This window comes from Bicyclus anynana, chromosome 4 (assembly GCF_947172395.1).
Source record: "Bicyclus anynana chromosome 4, ilBicAnyn1.1, whole genome shotgun sequence".
Taxonomy (NCBI): domain Eukaryota; kingdom Metazoa; phylum Arthropoda; class Insecta; order Lepidoptera; family Nymphalidae; genus Bicyclus; species Bicyclus anynana.
The window spans coordinates 8103238-8118613 of NC_069086.1; the positions used below are offsets into that span (position 1 = coordinate 8103238).

A 15376-nucleotide genomic window follows, 5' to 3' on the forward strand; every position below is an offset into this window, starting at 1 on the left:
ATAGAATCGATGTTTCATTGTTGTAATCGTTTTCGTCGTGTAAAGAGCTCCCGAAAAATGCCGGTTTGTGTAGTTGAATGTCATAAAAAAATAATCTTAAATTCTACATTAGAATTAGTAAAACACATTAAATTACTATCAATACATTATACTGTCTCTAGCAGTTTGACTTTAGGTCATTCAGTAAAGGTAACCGCGCGCGTTTATCAACGTTGAATCAATAAAACAATAGTCATAAATTATAAATAAACATTTAATGAGACATGGAAGTGACAGTGAAGTTGGTGGCGAGCGGCTGCAGCGTGTGTTTGATGTCGAGCGCCGTCCGGGGGTCGCGCAGCGCGGCGGCGGCGTGCGCCAGCTGCAGCGCGCACTCGGGCGGCGCGGACGACGGCAACACGGTGCACTCGCGCTCTAGAGCGCTGCCCACGCAAGTCAGCAGCTCCGAGAAACCGAGCGAGATGGCCGCACGTCGTAGACGGTTCAACTCCTAGTTAAAAAAAAGTGTGTCAGCTCCAAACTCAGACCAATTATTGTATAGGACCTGCCTCGCTAGACGTTACTTTTCTGTCAAAGTATATGATCAACGATCAAATGCGATTATAAAAACTGTCTCTATACTATCAATGTTAAATAGTTGTAATCGTGTTCGTCGGTTAAAGACCTCCGTAAAAATACCTTTTTGTGTAATTGAATTGTGTAAAAAACGGGCAAAAACTTCTAGTTTAGTATAAGATATATACCAAATCTAAGCTCGTTTTGTTCAGAAAATGACAGACAATTTTGTTCGAGACTATAAGTGCGATACAGGTCCTTCTATAATTGGTCTGAGGCTCCAAATGGAGTTTACTCGTTTAGATCGACTGTCTTAATAAGTGTATGTTGCCCCGCAGCATACACTATGTACGTTTCAATACCTACGCCTGAAAAGTGAAAGGTCCGACCGAGGAGCAGCAGGCCGCGGCGTGCGCGCTCGCCAACAGCGTGTGGTGAAAGGTGCGCAGAATAGGTTGCGCACAAAAACGTAACGCTGACAGCTTTGCTGTTAATCTTTGTGAAGTTGTGACGCATAGACAACTGAGCGCAAGCGCGGAGGTGCCGCTCCGACTTCGCAACGCATTCATCCCTCCCCGCCTCGTCTCGGTGGTTGCAAGTCCAGTGCGGCGTCGGAGCGCATCGTGTGACATGCCACAGATATTTCTATGTAAGACAACGCAGCGACATCGCTTCGGCGCCGTGTGCCCCCGCTCTTACTCCCCAAGTAAAGTGTGCGTTATGAATGTTTACTTCAAAAATATATTTAGCCGTCATATTAAAATAGTACTACTAGTAGTGTTAAATGTTGATTACGTTGCAAAACGACGAAATATAGAGCGATATTTTCAGTTTCGCCGCTGTAAAATACCTTGTAGAGATGTTGCGTCTTGTCGGGCAGTTTCCTGGCGTGGCGCAGCACCTTCTGCACATCGGCGAGCAGCGCGTGCGGGCGCGCCCACGCGCAGCCCGAGCCGCCGCCGCTGTACGAGCGCCACGAGCGTACGGGGAACGTCTCCGCTGATACATACAACACAATTTTTTTTTTTAAATATAAACCGCTTTCGAGAGGCACTGCAAGCAAAGAGGTGCTACGGAGAACTCGAACTGCGCAAGAAGAGATACGAGCGCCACGAGCGTACGGGGAACGTCTCCGCTGGTACATAAAACACATTTTTTTTTTTAAATATAAACCGCTTTCGAGAGGCACTGCTAGCAAAGAGGTGCTACGGAGAACTCGAACTGCGCAAGAAGAGATACGAGCGCCACGAGCGTACGGGGAACGTCTCCGCTGGTACATAAAACACATTTTTTTTTAAAATATAAACCGCTTTCGAGAGGCACTGCTAGCAAAGAGGTGCTACGGAGAACTGGAACTACGCAATAAGAGATACGAGCGCCACGAGCGTACGGGGAACGTCTCCACTGATACATACAACACAATTTTTTTTTTAAATATAAACCGCTTTCGAGAGGCACTGCAAGCAAAGAGGTGCTACGGAGAACTCGAACTGCACAATAAGAGATACGAGCGCCACGAGCGTACAGGGAATGTCTCCGCTGGTACATACAACACAATTATTTTTTTTTAAATATAAACCGCTTTCGAGAGGCACTGCAAGCAAAGAGGTGCTACGGAGAACTCGAACTGCGCAAGAAGAGATACGAGCGCCACGAGCGTACGGGGAACGTCTCCGCTGGTACATAAAACACATTTTTTTTTTAAATATAAACCGCTTTCGAGAGGCACTGCTAGCAAAGAGGTGCTACGGAGAACTGGAACTACGCAATAAGAGATACGAGCGCCACGAGCGTACGGGGAACGTCTCCACTGATACATACAACACAATTTTTTTTTTAAATATAAACCGCTTTCGAGAGGCACTGCAAGCAAAGAGGTGCTACGGAGAACTCGAACTACAGGGAATGTCTCCGCTGAAAACTAGAACTGCGCGTTATGATAAATGCAGTACATTAACAGTAATTCCACTTATTGAAAAAAAAAACGTAATGCGGTGCTATAAAATAATACATGAAAGAGAAACTTAAAAATTAGTAGCAGTTAGTAGCACCATCTCTCGTGTCGGTCTTGCTTTACTTCACAAGCTCCTGCTAGTTAGTTCATAATTACACCGTTAAAAGAATTAACGGGGGTTGGAGCCGCATACCTGAGAATTTTCTCGATAATTCTTGGGCCCGCGTGGTGGACTATTAGCCTAAACCCCTCTCATTCTGAGAGGAGACTCAATCTCAACAGTGAGCCGAATGTGAGTTGATATTGATGAAGGTTTGTTTACTCACTCGTAGTGCCGCTCTCGTCAGCCGGGCCCAGTTGGTCCAGAGCCCCCAGCCAGGGCGCGGCCGAAGACCCCGGGCGCAGCACGCTAAGCAGCAAACACGAGCGGCGCGCGCGCGACACCTCGCACCACGCCGATACCGTGCCCCACCACTCCGAGCCCAGCTGGACTATAGCCGCCATGCCTTCCACCTGGGGAAGATTTCCAATGACTATTAATGGAATTATCTTTTTTTTGACGTGACAACGTCTTATAATTCGATGGATGGATGGATTCTGCACACTCGAAAAAGGTGACGTCATGCGTCGTTCCCTCGCTCTAGGGTTGCCAACTATTTTTATTAGAAATAAAGTATATTCTGGTCTATGAAGATCATTAAACAGTATTTTAGAAAAATGAACATTTTCTTTTGAAATCCATAACTTAATTCATATCGATATATTTCAGACCCTTATTCCATTCATAAGCTATACGAAATTAATATTGTTTATATTAAATTTGATATGAGTCTATTGTGTAAAAAATACATCTTAAGTCTATACCTTTAGTGCTCCATGTAATAGAACACAGAAGTTAGGCACTTTGCTTGGATCCGATATGTTATCTTCATCTGTTGATGTTCCTTCAGCGCTACTTCCTTCCTGTAACACCCAATATAACTTTCAATTAATCTACTATATAAAAATAAGTCGGGTTTTCCTTCCTGATTCCAGAACGCACAAACCGATTTCCACGGTTTTGCATTTGTTGGAAAGGTCTTGGGCTCCGTGAGGTTTATAGCAAAGAAAAAGGGGTAGGGGTAGGGGTAGGGGAAAGGTAGCGGTAGGGTAGGGGTAGAAGTAGAAGTAGGGGTAGGGTAGGGGTAGGCGTAAGTCAAAGCGAAGCTTGACAGAGTCCGCTAGTTAATATTAAACATTAAAGACTTAATAGAAACCAGATCATAAAAAATTCAACAAATCGCTAATAAACTATAAAATCCTATGCCCTCCATCATGTGACATAGATGTTTTTGAGCCTACAATAGGTATGTATTTTTTTTCAAAATTTTCAATCGATTTCTGTCATACCTAAAAAAAACTCGATACTCAAGATAAAAAGATAATTTCTACAAAATTAACTCTTAAAATGTTTTACATAATATTTTAAGCATTCAAAAATCTTGCTATTTTAGCACGCTATGCGAAGGTGTACTACCTATGTAGTCATGAATGTCTAAAGATATTTCTATTGGTTGCTTGAACGATTTATCGTGGAATATTACGTAACTTTTTAACGGACCAATAGCGAGCTACTCACAATTATTGAATTTGCCAGGGATTTTACACACATTTTAACTAAAGTTCATAGTTTAATGAAAAAAAAATATGTGAGTACCACGCCACGAGATATTGTGTTTGTGAAGTTAGCAACAAATGACTGTGCAATGAATCAATAACGGTACAAAACGGCGCGGGCAGGGAGCATACATACTTTTTCCGCAGCTAACTTCACAAACATATCCGTGTATTAATCCGTGGCGAGCATAATAAGAATATATACCAATAAAAAAAATCTTAATTAAATTCAAATCCATATTCCCTATTCTTAGAACAAGTTAAATCCTGTACCTTAGTAGGAGTCTTGGGGTCGTAATTTTCACGTGTAGCGGAATTGCTGCAGGCCTGCGCTTGCGGTATCACCAAGTGCTTGCTTATAGCTATTGGCGTGCCTGGTAACAAACAATATAGCTTATTTGATTTTTATATGCTTCACTATGTTACTCAGAGGCACAATTATCCACCCACTTTAATATGCACGTATAAAATGGGCGGATAATTGTGCCTCTGAGTGTATTTCAGTTTTAGCGTCTTGACCCGGAGAATTCTAAATTGAAATATTGATAACTTTATGTGCGTGTCTATGTGTAAATAGGCAATAGCCTATGTATTATTTAGTTAGTGCGCTGTATTTCTTCCAGTAAGAGATTGCCCACCATTAGGGGTATTATTCACATTTTCAACAAGGCCAGGGCTGAATTCAGACTTCTATGTCTTATTACAGGCACAACCAATGATGAACTCTAAAACGGAAATCTCGCCAGAAGTCAGTATTTCCTAATTCTTACAACCTGGGCATCTTTAAAATGAGAGTGAATAGGCATCTTCTAGGCAAGCACGTTCCACGTTAGGCCACATCCACACTTACCATCAGGTGAGTTGTAGTCAAGCGCGAGCTTATTTCTCATAAAAAAAAACGAAATATTTATCTTATGATGCGAGATTTATATGTATGTTAGCACTAATTTGCGGAACATAAATTCAAAACGAAAACTCAAGTCATCATCACTAACAACCCATCATAATTAGGAAGGGCTTAATCTATTAGCCCAACGTGCAATAAATGCCCAATGCCGTTCCACGTTAGGCCACATCTACACTTACCATCAGGTGACATTGTGGTCAAGCGCAAGCTTATTTCTTATAAAAAAAAACCAAATATTTATCTTATGATGCAAGATTTATATGTATGTTAGCACTAATTTGCGGAACATAAATTCAAAATAAAAAACTCAAGTCATCATCATAATTAGGGAGGGGTTAGGCTAACAGCCCAACGTGCAATAAATGCCCAATGCATATTACCAGATTTCACACATAAAGAATTAAGAAAGTTCTCAGGTATGCAAGTATAAAAAAAAAACTCAACTGTTAAAGTTGTCTGCATCCACGGTCGTGGGTTCGATTCCCACAACTGGAAAATATTTGTGTGATAAGCATGGGTGTTTTCCAGTGTCTGTGTGTATTTATACATTATATAAGTATTTATATGTAGTATATAGATGTATATGAATATTATAATATCAACTATCTTAGTACCCATAACACAAGCTACTCTGTATGCTTACTTTGGGGCTAGATAGTGATGTGTATTGTTTAAGTATATTTATTAAAAAAAAAAAAAAAGTGAATACCTAAATCCTGCTGTTGCAGGAATCCAATGACATGCAGCTGGTTGGACAGAGTGTGGCTCGCTACCACACCGTCGTGCGAGGCGGGCTGCGGCGCGGGGAATATCTGCACTCTGGACTCGAGCTGCCCGCACTTGAGCGTACACCAAAACTCCTGGTAGTGCTGCTCACAGAGACGGGTCATTGCCGCTACTACCTGACAGAAAAACTTAATGAACACACACACACACAACACCAATAACAACAAAAATGCTGAGAAATTAGTGCACTGGCTACTTAAATATTGTTAAATATTGTTAAATTGTGAAGAGCAAAAAAACTTAGTCTAATTGAAATAAATGACTTATACATACAAGTTTTTATAGGAGTACGAGTAGCTCATATAAAAACTTGTTAATTAGCTTGTTAATGATTTAAAAAACAATCTTGAATGAGATTGCAGTTGAAAAAGAGGAAAATCTTAGATCCATGGATCCATGAATTTCATGAAAGGACATCCATGAATGGGCATACTTTTACTATGTTGGACCCCATGTTGTATGACAGAATTGACAGATTACCAAGTTGCATTACCTCAAGAGAAAAAAAAGTTAAATATTATTTTTCAATTATCATGGCCTGGTCATATCAATGCTGATTGCAGAGTAGTAAATCAATGTATTTATTTATTGGTGTATATTTTTATAAAATATAATATAATATTGTAAACTACTTACACCAGGTATAGTTGAAAGTTTACATCGAGTTTCACGCGGACGAAGTCGCGGGCGTCCGCTAGTATAATATAATATTGTAAACTACTTACACCAGGTACAGTCAGTTGATCAGGACAGTAAATAGCACCTCTCATTAGACTGGCATTTGAATTATTTGTTGTGTTGCTAGCAAGGTCCACAATCTTCTGATACAATGGCATAGCTAGAAGAAATATATAGAATAATAGAAACAATATTACTTATTAATATAACTTACTATTTATTCATATAAATTAACCAACTAGGTAAAACCTACAAAGACAAAAGGTACAACAATAAAATTGATACATCTTCGACTTACTCATGTTCGCTTTCTTAAGATTTAGTTAATTTACTTAATAATTTATGTTGATTGGGTAGTCAGGGGTGTAAATATTTAAAATAGTGAATGCAAAATTTTAACATACTAGTGTTCTCAGTAGGCCTAGCATATCTCATGAGAAAAAGTGTTGACAATTTAGTGAACCAATAGCCGCAGAATCAAAATATATTGCTTTATTGTTCAATCCATCACAATGAATATTAGGGGAATATTATTGTAGTATTGCCCTCATATTCACTGTGATGGACACTGCTTTCTCATGACTAGATACAAGTATCTTCTGAACATGCAACAACTACTACTGTATGTTATCTATTACTACCACAAAATAGCATCACCCTAAAGATCAAATCACAGATCTAGTTTCACAAAGGTCTATGAAGTCTTTCATTACAGAAAGGACAAAATCTATCAAAATTAAAAGACTTTCATGTTTACCATGTAGCAAGCAGGTTTCATGCGGCGACACTACTGGTATAATATGTAGTTTTGCTGGGAAAGTAGGTGGTAGTGGCAGTGCTTGAATGATACGGTTCCTTCCGATGGCACCTACACCACAACTGCCATCAGTAATCTGTAAAGTATTTATTTATACTTAACATTTGTCAGTGAAAGATTACCTCAGTGATCAACCTATATCTCACAATATAATATGTTATTCCCATACATTTTTTAGTTTTCAAAGCATTAGCGTTTTAAGATATAGGATATAACCTGACTAGAGGCCCAAGTGAGAGCGAGAGAGAGCAAATGAGATAGCAGTCAAGGGCTAACTAGTTGTTGAATAAAATAGAATTTTTGCCATAATTTGCAGGATATTGAGAATTAAGATCCATCAATGCCATCACTTACACCAACAATGAATATATATCAATTTGTAGTTTATGAATTTGAATAATGTTTTGTTTTTGGTTCAATTTTGATACTTTCTTCATACATCAAAGTTATAATTGAAATCTAAACAAACTCTACCATTTTGTCTAAGCTCAGAAAATATTACCAGGATAATTTGAACTGGAGTTTGATAGCCCCATTCATTTAACACCAGTTGGTTTACTCCATGCAGAGCTGTCTCAATACATGTTTTGTCTCCTTCTTCTAATTGTGGCAACTTCACACGGATATTGTCAAATTCTCGAGTGAAAGGAACAGCAACTAAAATATTAAATATAAAGTTTAGCTAAAGTTTAATTATTTGGTTGAACACTAATCTCAGGATTGTAGATGATAGTCTATTAATCAAGTTAGGCTATAAACTATCAAGGTACAACCCATAGGAGTGGAGGAAATAAATACAATATACTACAAGTCAAATTAATAATATATACTCAAAGGCACAATTATCCGCCCACTTTAATATGCCGCGGGGGGTATTTTAAAGTGGGCGGATAATTGTGCCTCTGAGTATAGTAAATTTTTTTTTCTTCAAATTTTTTCCATCTACTCGATGAAAAGAAAACAAACATTATTCGATACTATAATGAAGAACAATTTATGTTTTGTGAAAGTTAGGTTATAAACTGTTTACCTTCGTATGATGAAGAAAAAGTAACTAATGCAACATATTCCAATTTTGCATGGACGCATAGGTAGTCCAGAAATGTGTTTATAGCCGCTGTAGCTATTGTAAATCGTGTGTGGCTTTCCGTTGTATCAGTTGTTACCACTGGTCTTGACATCGACAATGAAACGTCTAATAAAATAACTGCAGGCATTCTTTCTGATTTACCGACACATTAATTACAATACTTGCGAATACATATTATGGCCTAAATAGGCTAAGAATATAGTAAGTATTAAGTAAGAATTATTTTATGTTTATACACTCTACTTCAACAAAATTTTCGATTTGTTGACAATGACATGACCCTCAAACAGTGTTACCAACTCTCGAAAATATTTATCCCTAAAGTTTATGTCAAAAACCCCTAAAATCACATTATTTATTCAGTTGTCCCCCTAAAAAATATAAATTCATAATTTTATACTTATATTGTTAAAAAGTTAAAAAAAAAAGAAGAAATAAATAAATGATAGAAATAATATGCTGTAATTTATTTCAAAAGTATATTTAATACAGACAAAATATTACGTCTTCATCTAATCATTCAGATTTTGCCGCCAATTGCCTCAGAGTGGTTGTAGAATAACGTATTATTTGTCGTTATAAGTCGCTCGGTCAAGAAAGAAATATTAAAATTATCATCAATTTAAAAATATTAAAGAGTAAAAAAATCCCTAAAAATACCCCTAAAAATTTCATACCCCTAAAAAAATCCCTTCTCACTTATTTACCCCCTAAATCTGGGGGGAAAACCCCTAAGTTGGGAACCCTGCCCTCAAATCTCAATGTTGTTGACCACAAACGTCAAATGAAGCGGTTGACAGTGACATTGTTGACATTTCCAAGCAAATACGGCTGTGACTTCTAGCCTCCTTTTTGATATTTTTACCACAGACTAATAAGACTATAGTCTGTTATTGACGTTTCCATTAATGATCATTAGAGTTTGGCTAATGAGAGTAGACTGATATGGCCCGGTAAATTCAAAAAATATCTACTAATCTTTATTAGAAAACGTTTATGTGTAAAAACATTAGGCTACATATTGAAAAAATAAATAAATTGGAATTATCAAACTTGAGTTACTAAATATTTGCAATATTTTTTTGCGAATGCTTTCCATTTTGTTTTAAAATTTGCCGGTCGATATCAGTCTCTATTTTCATTAGCTAAACTCTAAAGTATGTTTTCTGTGACTCTACTCAATTAATGGCTACGTTCCACTTAGCGAACCTAACTACCAAGTTCACGACCAAGGTTTTTCCATAGCAAGTGATACACTTGCTGCGACGGTTGCAAATTATAATCTAAAGTACTTACTGAGTTATGTAGAATGAGTTAAAGGTTCGTTTTGCGCTTTGATATTAATAATATAAAAAAAATAATTTTAAATTGAAATAAAACAAAATAGTGTTAGCGCCATAGATTTAAGAGTTGGTACGGAGTACCTTATAATTAATTATGTTATTGTATTAGGTACTTGTACCGACTCTTAAATCTATGGATAAGTAAGTAGTTAGAGCAGTTTTCAAATCTATGCGGCTCTATGGGATTCAGATAATATGGGGTACCCACTACCCGTCGAACGCTAATGGTACCCCCAGGGGCGTAGCTACCGCTGTATCAGCCGTATCAATGGTACGGGGCCCCCGGACTACGGGGGCCCCTTATTAGTAAAGGAAAAAATAGTAAAATTTAATCCAGAATCTCACAAAATCATTGTTTAAGCGTGCGTGCGTGAGGTTAAATCATTGTAATATTTATTTAAAGCAACCATTTTTTTTTATTTTATGAGAAATCTTAATTAATTGGACCCCCAACTAATTTTGATCCCTACAAGGCTCGCTACGCCACTCCACACATATTTTATAAAAACTCGCAGAAACGTACAAAAATATTTTAGGAAACCTACTAGATTTAATATTATGTAGGTACAATAGAGACAATACATATTTATTTATACGTAAATTTCATTAAAGTGTTAAAAATGGATAATGAAAATTCAGAGAACAATAAAAATATTGAAGAGGTTTCTGATACAGAAGAAAATAAATTCAACTATAACTTCATTAATACACCATGGGACGATCGTACAGACAGGAGTAGAATAACTGCTATTGCATTGCTTGTGGCTATAATCGTTGCTACAGCTGCTCTAGTGATCAACAATTTAGTTATACATTATAAAGATTTTCATTACGAGTCGTTCCTCAATAATACTGATATTGACTGTAACGTGGTTAAATTGGAGGATTATCCTTACATAGCGCGCATACATTTGATATCATCTAACGAACTTGTGTGCGTAGGTGCTATGATATCGAAACATTCAGTGTTGGCGAATGAGTTATGTTTGAAATCAGGTCCAATTCGACTGCGTATTGGGAGCCCTACCGAGTGAGTCATTTACACACCATTATTTTTTCTTTATTATAGGTACATAACCAACGATATTTTATACCAAAGATATGTTACGTGCCAACAAAATCACCGCAAAAAGTGATCCGAATTCAGCTACTCCACACAGCGCACACATGCACAATTTTGTATTTACTTACATTAATAAATTGAAAGATTTATTTATTGAAAGTATTGATCTCCTATTAAAAAGTGTATGCACAATCAGCAACCAAAAAACGTCCCCACTCAATGAGTGCCAAAAACAACTTCTGGGCACTCAATTCAAGTAGTCGCATTTGCAAATTCAACCTTAAACTCAATCCTTGAGGTTGAATTTTCTCTAAATTTGGGATTTTATTGAATATACTATATTAAAAGGCCTTTAGGTATAATTTTCTTTACCAATAATTCTAAAACTGTCAAAGCTTTTCAGATTGTCGTTAATAGTCCGCAATGTTTGTCACTACCTACGTTTACTTTACAATAGTAGATAATGATATAAGTGCGGCAACTTGAAAATTACAGCCGAAGCGATATTGCAGCTCGAGCCGAAGGCGAGAGCTATAGTAAGGATGCAGAATGACTAAGCACTAATCAGATGAGGGATCTCAGGAATGCCGGATCTTAGACCACTAATAAAATTTAGACCTAGAACTAAATCTATCTTCCTATTTAATTATCATAAGACTTTATTGTTTTCATTTTTAGTCCGCGATGTAAGAAAGGCTTCAGCGTTAATTTTATGGAAACCATACCACACAATGGCGTTATTACAAAACATTTGGTGCTGCTATCAATTCTCGAGAACATGACTGGCTGTATGAAGTCAATCAAAATTGGCTTGCATTTGAATCCACAAAAAAATTTGTTTATTATTGGAAGGTCCTTTCGAGGTGGACGAGTTTTATCGATTCAAATGGCAAAATATGTTAAAGAGGACGTCACTTCCGTGGAATTGCGTAATTTGAGTAAAAACGAAACAATTGCTGTGACAACTTTTGGAAAGTGTCCCGTACGGGCTGGAGATTTACTTGTACAAAGGGGTCTGTTGTTAGGCTTGGCGTCTACTAGTGTACACAAGAGAGAAACTTCTAAAACAGTCTATTTCGCAAACCTGAGCACTGCTCGAAAATATTTAAATCTGTTAGACGCTGAAGTGCGGTTTAGTTAAAAAGAAATGTTTAGTCTAATTATTATTAACAATCGAATCATAGAATTGAAATACAGTAAGTATCTTTATTATAATTACTAATTACCTATAATTTATTGTATAATACCTATGTACATAAATTCTATACCTACTAACGGACTCTGTTGTTGACCGCTGGAGCAATGAATCATCCTGGATAAAAAGTACCAAGCTCTTAAATCTTTGAGGTAGCCTTTGTTCTGCTCAAAAGTCTAATTAATCCAACTAAATAGCTTCAGTGGCTTAGCCGTGAAAAGGTGACCTGTGTTCTGTGTCCTATTTCCTGTGTCCTGTGTCCTGTGTTTTGTGTCATGAGTCCTGTGTCCTGTATCCTGTGTTCTAGGGAGGCAGGCCTGGAAAATGCAAAACCACGAGCCCATGACTCTAATGGAGCCACAGCCCACGAGACCGTGAGATCAAAAGTACTTAATCTAAAAAAAAATCCAATGAACTGGCCTCGAGCCTCAGATTCGCCACTGGGCCATAAAAATATAGAAACACAAAATCAAATAATAATTATTTAAATTAACTTTATTTAATAAAACCAAAATATTGACATGGAATGTTTCATTTAATGGAATTCATTTAATTTAACAGGGCATTTCACGATTATGTATACGTCGATTTCTACCCCGACGTATAACTCTGACGGAACCAAGATCAACTTCTTCGGGTGCAGTAAAACCTTTCCAGTTGTGGGTCAACAAGTATAATCCAACCATCACTACGAAAGTCAGTAATGTGTACGCTAGCAAATTTGTCTGAGCCGGTGTTTTTGGTTGTGTGTCCAGAATGACTTTGAAGTTTGATTTCGGATTGCGTAGTTTTGAGGTCATGTTCTGAAAAGGAAATATTTTTTTCGAATATGGAAGCGGACTAACTTGTTAGGAGAAGGATGAAAATCCGCACCCCTTTATTTTTCTACACGACATCGTACCGGAACGCCAAATCGCCGGTAGGGTGGTAACTAGCCACGGCCGAAGCCTCCCACCAGCCAGACCTGGCCCAATTAAGAAAACAAAATGCCAAGTAATCTATACTAATACTATAAAGCTGAAAAGTTTGTTTGTTTGATTGAACGCGCTAATCTCAGGAACTACTGGTCTGATTTGAAAAATTATTTCTGTGTTAGATAGCCCATTTATTGAGGAAGGCTATAATGGGCTATATATTATCCCCGTATTCCTACGGAAACGGGAACCACGCGGGTAAAACCGCGCGGCGTCAGCTAGTATAGGTATAGTAAATTATCCGTTGGTCCAGTGGTTGATTAAAAGTAGTGGTTTTTTTTATTCATTTACAAGTTAGCCCTTGACTGCGATCTAACCTTAGCCACGTGGCACCTAGTTTATCTACAAACGTTAACGCTTTGAAAAAAAACAAAATGTATGGGAATGACAGATCCGATCGACAACTTATCGAATGACCTGTCGATAGTGAATGTCATTCCCATACATTTTTAAATTTGTCGAAGCTTTAAAGTTTGTAAAAAGAGAATCGACGTGCCACATGACTATAGGCCCTGATGTTAAGTGACTATGCAGTCTAATATAGAAGGCGCCCCCCCCTCTCCAAGGCACGCTACGCCACTGCTCCTGAGCCAATTTAGGAAATATCCTAAACTGACCCAAACTAGAAATCGAACCCAGGACCTCTCTGTTGAGTTATACAGCATTACCAACTGCGCCAGAAAGGTTGTCAAATCTTTTTAGCTTACATAGCTAAATAGCCGGAAGTCGATTCTATACATTCTGATGTAGTTAACGTAGGTTTAGTGATTATTGATTAGCTTATGTCGCTTCGAATTATGAGGTTCTTAGTTAAAGACGTGGGTATTAAAATAGGTATATTGGGCTTTCTTTCTTCCTAGAATTTCTCAGCAGATTTCTTTGCATCTTGGAGTTGGAAAGATGGAATGTTACGTTTTCCATACCTTAAAGAGTTCGTGAAGTCGTCGGTCTAGTCTGATAACGATAGTGTTATAGAGTCAAAACATTATCATCCTATACCACCCAACTCGCACAGGTTTAAATTCTACTGAAATAAGCATATAATAATGATCACATTTTGTTAATAACTTTGAAATTCTGAAATGTGGCAAAACCGACAAAAGTTCAATGCATTTGCAGCTACGAAGCATGAATAAACTTTGCGGGGGTCAAATTTTACCACGTGTGGGCAGTACATTGACGCTTTAAATAAAATTGATGTTCATTGCATCACTCACCCAATATTATGGATTCGTTAGTGGCGAAATTATAATAACCTATTAAGCGCTCGTCACACTCGCTATTGGATGTCAGCATCGACGGTGATTTTCCAGTGAGTATGTGTCGTCGTTAGCCCCTGAAAGTGCTCACACGATCTGGCATATACAATTAAAATGTTAATGTGCCGCGACCTCCTGTCATGGCATTTTTGTCGCCGCCCTGTTGATGGACGGGAATAATCGAAATATAGTAGTTACGTCAGTTACTGTACGAAACTCTATTAAAATTTTTAAAAGCTCGTCAAAGTTGACTGGCGTTCCGCGTTTTTTACTGCATTTTGCAATAATTAAAATACTAACTATTGTCTGAGGTTTTGCTCGCGTGTTTTTATGCCTACAAGTTTTCCTACATGAATAGTACTTATGACCGGTTCGATGAGGTGATGGTGACCCTCGATGCCCTCTCTGACAAAGCTGCCGGATGACGCTCATTATCAACCTATATTCGGCTCACTGTTGAGCTCGAGTCTTCTCTCAGAATGAGAGGGGTTAGGCTAATAGTCCACCACGCTGGCCCAATGCGGTTTGGCAGACTTCACACACGCATAGAATTAAGAAAATTATCCGATGTGCAGGTTTCCTCACGATGTTTTCCTTCACCAATTGAGACACGTGATATTTAATTTCTTAAAATGCACACAACTGAAAAGATGGAGGTGCATGCCCCGGACCGGATTCGAACCTACGCCCGCCGGAATCGGAGGCAGAGGTCATATCCACTGGGCTATCACGTAATATGACGCTGCTACGATTGTATTATGGTAAAAAAAGGAAAATCGTCTTATCCTATCCATATCCTATCCTACCTACCTTGCAAAAAAAAATCCTACTGCAATTTTCATGGTGTTAGTCAAAGTAGGTACTTTGGTCTCTGTTTTGATTCAGTCAATGGTTATTGATTAGTCATATACAAATGAATGTATACTTACAGTATTAAGCGTAGGTATTATAATAATTGCTTATCATCGTTTTTACTACTTTACAGGTAGAAATTGCTACTACATTATTTGAACTTTTGATCCCTTGCAGTTTGCCGACGTAATGTGAACGATTTCTACTGAATAGAAAACAGAAGATATCAGAATACAGAATTATAAAT

At 37.9% G+C, this 15376-nt stretch overlaps 2 protein-coding genes across 2 annotated transcripts; one reads left to right on the forward strand and one right to left on the reverse strand.

Moving 5' to 3' along the window:
• Positions 1 to 235: 235 nt before the first annotated feature.
• Positions 236 to 8730, reverse strand: LOC112045651 (integrator complex subunit 14). Its single transcript, XM_052881356.1, has 10 exons — positions 8384 to 8730; positions 7856 to 8010; positions 7294 to 7429; positions 6584 to 6696; positions 5782 to 5974; positions 4439 to 4539; positions 3374 to 3472; positions 2836 to 3022; positions 1406 to 1554; positions 236 to 490 (listed from the first exon to the last, which is right to left on the reverse strand). The coding sequence occupies exons 1-10, from the start codon at positions 8568 to 8570 to the stop codon at positions 254 to 256; spliced, it is 1557 nt and encodes a 518-aa protein (XP_052737316.1). The 5' UTR covers positions 8571 to 8730; the 3' UTR covers positions 236 to 253.
• A 1676-nt stretch (positions 8731 to 10406) lies between these two features.
• LOC128199933 (uncharacterized) lies at positions 10407 to 11990 on the forward strand. The gene is made up of 2 exons (XM_052891586.1): positions 10407 to 10816; positions 11528 to 11990. The coding sequence occupies exons 1-2, from the start codon at positions 10407 to 10409 to the stop codon at positions 11988 to 11990; spliced, it is 873 nt and encodes a 290-aa protein (XP_052747546.1).
• Positions 11991 to 15376: the final 3386 nt, after the last annotated feature.